Source organism: Dermacentor albipictus, chromosome 7 (genome assembly GCF_038994185.2).
Source record: "Dermacentor albipictus isolate Rhodes 1998 colony chromosome 7, USDA_Dalb.pri_finalv2, whole genome shotgun sequence".
In the NCBI taxonomy this organism is placed as follows: Eukaryota; Metazoa; Arthropoda; class Arachnida; order Ixodida; family Ixodidae; genus Dermacentor; species Dermacentor albipictus.
The window spans coordinates 30,292,502-30,298,527 of NC_091827.1; the positions used below are offsets into that span (position 1 = coordinate 30,292,502).

The following is a 6,026-nucleotide window of genomic DNA, read 5'->3' on the forward strand; positions in this document are numbered from 1 at the left end:
GAACATAACAGAGAGTATGTTATGCTCTCGATTAGGCCTAGCGAATCTCGCTAGGCCTAACCTAGAGTATATTGAAGAGAACAATTTGCTATATGCAACAGAGCGACTATAGCTCAGGGTTATGCATAGTTCGCATACGGGGTGATTTCCTTGAGAGAACTTGTAGTTAGGAGAGCAGCCGGGCGTTGAAGTCCGAGGAAGTAACGCAGTGCTTTGTGAGCTGGCTCGCGCCCGTGCGAGGGATTGTGGGGCTATAAAAGTGCCGCGTCATTGTTGGCCGGCAGCCCGTACGCTTGGTACATGCCAACTTTAGCAAGTAGTGTGAAGATGACTGTCGCTACAGTGCCTCCCTGCAGGATACATGATTACATCCAAATTTATGAGATTTCTTTATTGTAATTATATGGGCACTCCAGGCTACCTTTCTCCGTCGTCATCACCGTCGGCAGTGGCGTGAGGTAATGCATAAATAGCATAAGCGATCGCAGTTTTCTAAGCTCCCTGAGCAAAAGCTTCCGAAAAAAAAATATTTGTTGTGCAAGTTTACACAGCCTGCATGAAATCATTATAATATTTGCGAAGGCTTAACAAAAGTGCGCCACTTATGGTTCTGAGTATACTCAGACGTGGTACATCTCAGAGCGTCGTGTAACAGATTTTGTTTTCCGCTTTAGATGTCTCCGTAGATATTGTTTACAGAATGTAGATATCGCTTTATTCTTTTTTTGTACTCTTTATTCTGCCATATGGATAACATGAAATGTGTTCATAAAAAGTACCGTTGTGTTTATAGACCGGAAAGCGTCCACATTTGCGCTAGACATGCCTTAGTTTGCACTGGGTAATGTTTCATTTTGTCGCCAATTTATCACACCTACCAATTAAAGAATCAGGTCCGACTATAGTATTTGTTCGTCCTGTTCGTTACAAATCTCTCCACATATTCCACAGTGGGCAGGGCAAAGTGTATATCAGAGGACAACCATAATGAAAGGAACATTATATGTCTTTTGTCTTCAGAATCGAATTATTTCCTTATCTCAACCGATTCTTGGCCACTCCCTCATGGTAGGCACGAGCCTCTCGTGGAGAAAACCAACCAATCAACTAATTTGTTTATTAACATTTTGTTTATTTTCTTCATGATTACAACTTGTTTTATTTTTGCCTTCAGTTAGTCCGACTGCTCCCTCTTACACCAGTCTAGTTACTACAGCATCTCCTTTGTTCTTCCTTTTAGTCTGCATTTCTAACAGACCGTTTATAGTGTCCTTGTGTATGGTGTCCCTCCCACACGTACTCAGTGTTTACTCTCTCCCTTTCTTCCGCTTTCTATTCCCCTTTCCCCCACCCCCAGCAAAACTTAGGGCAGCAAACCGGATGCTGTTCTGGTTAACCTCCCTGCCTTTCCTACCCTTGTTTTCTCTCTCTCTCTCTCTGCGTTTCTAGCGACATCCTGGCGTCCGATTCTTGGCATATCCCGCATAGTGGGTACGAGCCACAACAGAGTATCATCACCATCATCAACAACGATTGCGAGGCCGCCATGGCTCCATCGAAGAAGCGCTCGACAACGACGGCAGCGTGTCGCGAGGCCATGAATGAAGGCGGGCGCCGCAGAGTCCTCAAGAGCGCCTTGGCGACTCTGCCCACGTGCGCGGCCTGCTCCGTGATCGGGGTTGTCCTGCTAATCTTGGGCGCCACAGTGTTTACCAAGAAGTACCTGCTACCGGCGTACGCCCAGTTCAGGGCGCGCGCCGCAGCGAGTACCGAGACTTCCTGGTCCTTCCCGCACTGGACGCGCAAACGAATCGACCCACGACTCTGCCGGTCCACCGCGTGCCAATGGACGGCGCAGAACGTCCTCGACAACGCGGTGCGGTCCAGGAATCCGTGCGACGACTTTTACGCTCACGTCTGCGCCAAAGAGCACGGCTCGTTCGACGCTTCCGCGCAACCGCCGACGCCTCTGTCGACCGCCGTCCGCCTCTTCGGAGACCTGGAACTACTCTTCCGACGTTACCGCGAGGCCAAGAAGGAGGCATCGAACGGAATAGAAGTCGGTCCAGGCGACAACTTCTTCTCGCAGATGATCTGGGTGTACGACGAGTGCCGGAAGGAGGCGGTTAACGGGGATCGTCTGGTCTCGCTCGAGCTGGACGCCATCTTAGACGAGCTAGGCCTAATCTCGTGGACGCCGCTGACCCGGCCGCTGAGCCACGTCGTCGCGCGAGCCGACAGGCTACTGAGGCTTCACCCCCTGTTCACGGTCGCGGTAAAGCCCAGTCGCACGTTTCCTAGTCGCAAGGGAGATGGTGTCTTTCTAGCCGTGGGGCCTCCAGAGACGCTTTACCGTCGCTACATGCTGAAACAGCACGGAGACTCCGAGAAGCGTTACCTGCAGCTTGTGGACGGGGCACTATGCTCGTGGAACACGAGTCAAGCATGTGGTCTGGCGGCGGAACCACTCACCCGGATAGCGACGACGGAGGAAAAACCAGACGGCAACATATCTGGCGTGGCAGACGAACCGCCGGCTCGGAATTATTCGACCGGCGCGCAAATAGTAGCTCTTGAGAAAGAGCTAGACGCCGCCACGCTGCTGCCCGGAGAATTGCACGATACGTCGCCCCGGTACAAAGCGGTCGCTCTCAAAGACCTGCCATCCTCCGAGGCTTGGAATTGGGCGACGTACTTTCGCACGCTCCTAGCGGGATCTAATGAGTCCGTAGACGACGACGCCTTCATTTCGGTGAGCGACGCCGTGTCCATCCAGGACCTCTGGCAGGTCATAAACTCAAGCTTGGACTATGTCGTGGTGAACTACGTGACATTTAAGATGCTCGTCGAGCTGTCTCCTTTCCTCGGTAAAGCCGGCGAAGATCTCTTGACGCTCACGCACGACCTCGAAGCCCGCGGACTGAAGCAGAGACAGGCGGCTTGCATCGCCACCCTGGAGAAGCTGTACAAGTACGGCGTGGCTATCGCCGCGAAGCTCACTGCTGGCAGGGAATACGCGACTGTGCAGCGATCCTACCTGGACAGGCAGATGAGGCAGCTGTTCAAGAAAACGAAGAGGATGGTCAAGGCGCTGCTCGCTGCCAACAGGTCGTGGATCGGGGACGCCGACGCCGTCGAAGTTGCGACCCGTAAGTTGAACGCCATGAGCTTCGAGTTCGGCGCGCGAGACAACCTCGCCGAGTACGAGCACTATCGCAACGCGCGCGGGTCGTGGCCGCCGCTTCGCCAGAACGGAACAAGCATCTTGACCAGCGTCTTCGGAATCCACGTTCACGCGTCTTCCCTCTACTGGGACGCGTTCGGATCGGACTCGCCGGCATACGACAACCAGTTCTCCGTGTCGTCGCTGTGGCCGTCGCACGAATTGCAGAGGTCCAGGAACTCTCTGTTCCTTCCCCACGCTGCGGTGAGCCTACTGAACGGAGTCAGCAACGCGATACACCCCGTCTTCTATCCGGTCGTCGCGCCTCACGTCGTACGAGGGGTGATCCGGGCAGTGACGCTCGACGAGCCCAGCGGCGCCGAGAAGGACGATGGCGTCGGGCAGCAGTGGCGGATTAGTTCCAAGGCGAGCCGTCTGAAAGACGTCGAGGACTGCCTCGCCGTCCACTACGCGAGTGCGCCATCTGTGGACGGAGTCTCGAACCTGACTGAACTTGACTTTCTGGACAACGCCATGATCTACCCTCTGTACTCCATGTACCGTGACGCCATTTCGAGGGAGAAGCTGTCGCGGTTCTTCGTGAAAGGGCCCTTCGGCCTTGTCGACGAAGCGCAGGTCTTCTTCTACAATCTCGCCGCCGCCATGTGCGACTTCACCAACGCGACCGATTGGGATCGACGTGGGAGGTATCGCGTCACGCCCGCCAGGTGGCGCGTCAACGTGCCGCTTAGGAACTCCCGGTTCTTCGCGCAAGCGTTCCGTTGCGCGCCCGATACTTACATGAACCCAACGATAGAATGCAACGTGTGGAGACCGCCACACTCTCGTTTCATTTCGCGGAAGTTACGTGCAGTGAAACCGAAGTAAAAAGAATGGCCTACGATTACGCTTCTTGGGAATGCGTTCTTTGAGCCCAGCTGCTGCCTTATTTCAACAACAGGCAACCGCAGAGAGAACACGCAGTGCCGAACGGAGGTGGTTCTGCGTTGCGGACTGGGCAGCAGACACCGCGATCAGCCGCTTTCGAGCCGGCTCTCCGGCGGCGCGCCATCGAGCCATAATATAGAGGGTCACCGCCGCGGATTGGGGGTAGGGGGGGGGATATTAGACGAAGAAGAAGAAGAAACTTTAGTAAAGAATAGTCCGGCAGTTCTTGATGTGGTGGCCTCAGGTGACGGCTCGAATATTAGCAATTATTTAATGTTTCTTCTGGTGTGGGATGAGGAAATGGGTGGAGAACAAAGGTACTGAGTAGAGACCACACACTCATTCACTCACAGACAGGCCTCAGTGTGGCCGCATAAGGTTTGAGTGGGAAGTAGAAGTAAGGGGACGAAACGCTATAACTGTCTTTCGAGTCACCGCAACGGCCCTGTGCCAGGTAAGAGGAAGTCTAGGGCAAGAGTGGAGGCGGGAGAAGGACAACCAGGCGCAAACACTGCGAGAGGAGACAAATGCCACTGAGGAACTCGCCCCGCAAACGGGCAAGCGAGAGACATGGCTGAGAGCCCCACAACCACGCGACGCGGAGGAGCAGGAGTGGAGAGCCGCGGATCAGGCTCGAGGCGGCAAGGAGAGCCCGCTGCCGGCACCGTGTCAGTGCCGCGACAGCGGGAGAAGGGAGGGGAAGGGCGGAGTGGATGGTAGCGGCGAGAGAGAGAAAGACAGAGGAAAGGGGAAAGTCACGGAGGTTAACCAGAGGGGAAGATCCGGTTTGCTGCCCTACGCTGGGGAAAGAGGGGAGGGGGAGCTAAAGTGATACCAAAGTAGAGATAAAGAAAAGGGCACAGACATACAATCACAGTCGGTCACTGTCACCGCATAATGTCTCCGCACAGCACAGTAGCACTTACAGCACTATGAACGATCTGTTCATGCTACAGCCGCTTGTCCAATTCTGTTCCCCTTAAAAACTGCAACAGTGCCTCGTAGCGGCGAGAGTCACCGCAACGGTGCTGCGCGGAGGAAGGGGGCGAGAGGATAGGCAAGAACACGTGATCCGGCTTTGGAGGACAAGGGGACTTCCAATTGTCCTTCAAGGCAATTGGAAGTTTCCTTTACGAAACTGAGATGTCGCATACCTCCTCTAAATTTTTACTAAAACAGGTCTGGTCTCGCAGTGTCCCCTCTATGTTCTTTTTGCAGTGAGCCTGAAACTGTCGGACATTACTTTCTCTCGTGCCGCCGCTTTCTAAGACAAAGAAAACTATTAGAATACTCATTTACTAAACTTAACCTTTCGCTATCCTCGCCAACCATTCTTTCTTTTGGGGCGACTTCACTGGGATCCAGCCACAGGGATGCTTTTCTAGCAGTTTATAATTTCATCAGAGACACAAAAAGAGTACCTTGCTGAATTTCTAAAATTATCCATAATTTATATTATTTCATTTCTTCACGTTTACTTATTTTATTGGAATTCCTAACAATAATCAATTAAACTTCTAATTTACAGTACTATCGTCCCACGCTCCACTATATCTAGATTGTCTCTACTTCTAACCATACGGAAAACCGCCTGCTTCTTGGCCAATCCCCCATAGTGGGTACGCGCCACTCTCGAGGCCACAAGACAAAACAAGACAAGACAAGGGGAGAGCAAGACTCGCGCCGCTCGCTAGAGATGGCAGCAGGAGGGCACGCAGCTAGAGCAGCGCGTGACCTTGGTTACGGCGAGGTCGACGGCGAGGCTCAAGGGCGATGCGAAATGCTGGAACGTGCGCCAAAGAACTGCGCTCTAAAAGGTTCGGCTTCGAGTGCATTCGCGTTTCGCTGTCAAAAGACGACATGCAAAACATGCAGGTGCGCTTCTCTGCACACATATATGGGGCTCTTGCATTGC

At 53.3% G+C, this 6,026-nt stretch overlaps 1 protein-coding gene across 1 annotated transcript; it reads left to right on the forward strand.

Annotated features, from left to right (window-relative positions):
* Positions 1-1,546: 1,546 nt before the first annotated feature.
* Positions 1,547-4,051, forward strand: LOC139047809 (neprilysin-2-like). The gene has a single exon (XM_070521943.1). It carries the CDS (start codon positions 1,547-1,549, stop codon positions 4,049-4,051), a length of 2,505 nt encoding a protein of 834 aa, XP_070378044.1.
* Positions 4,052-6,026: the final 1,975 nt, after the last annotated feature.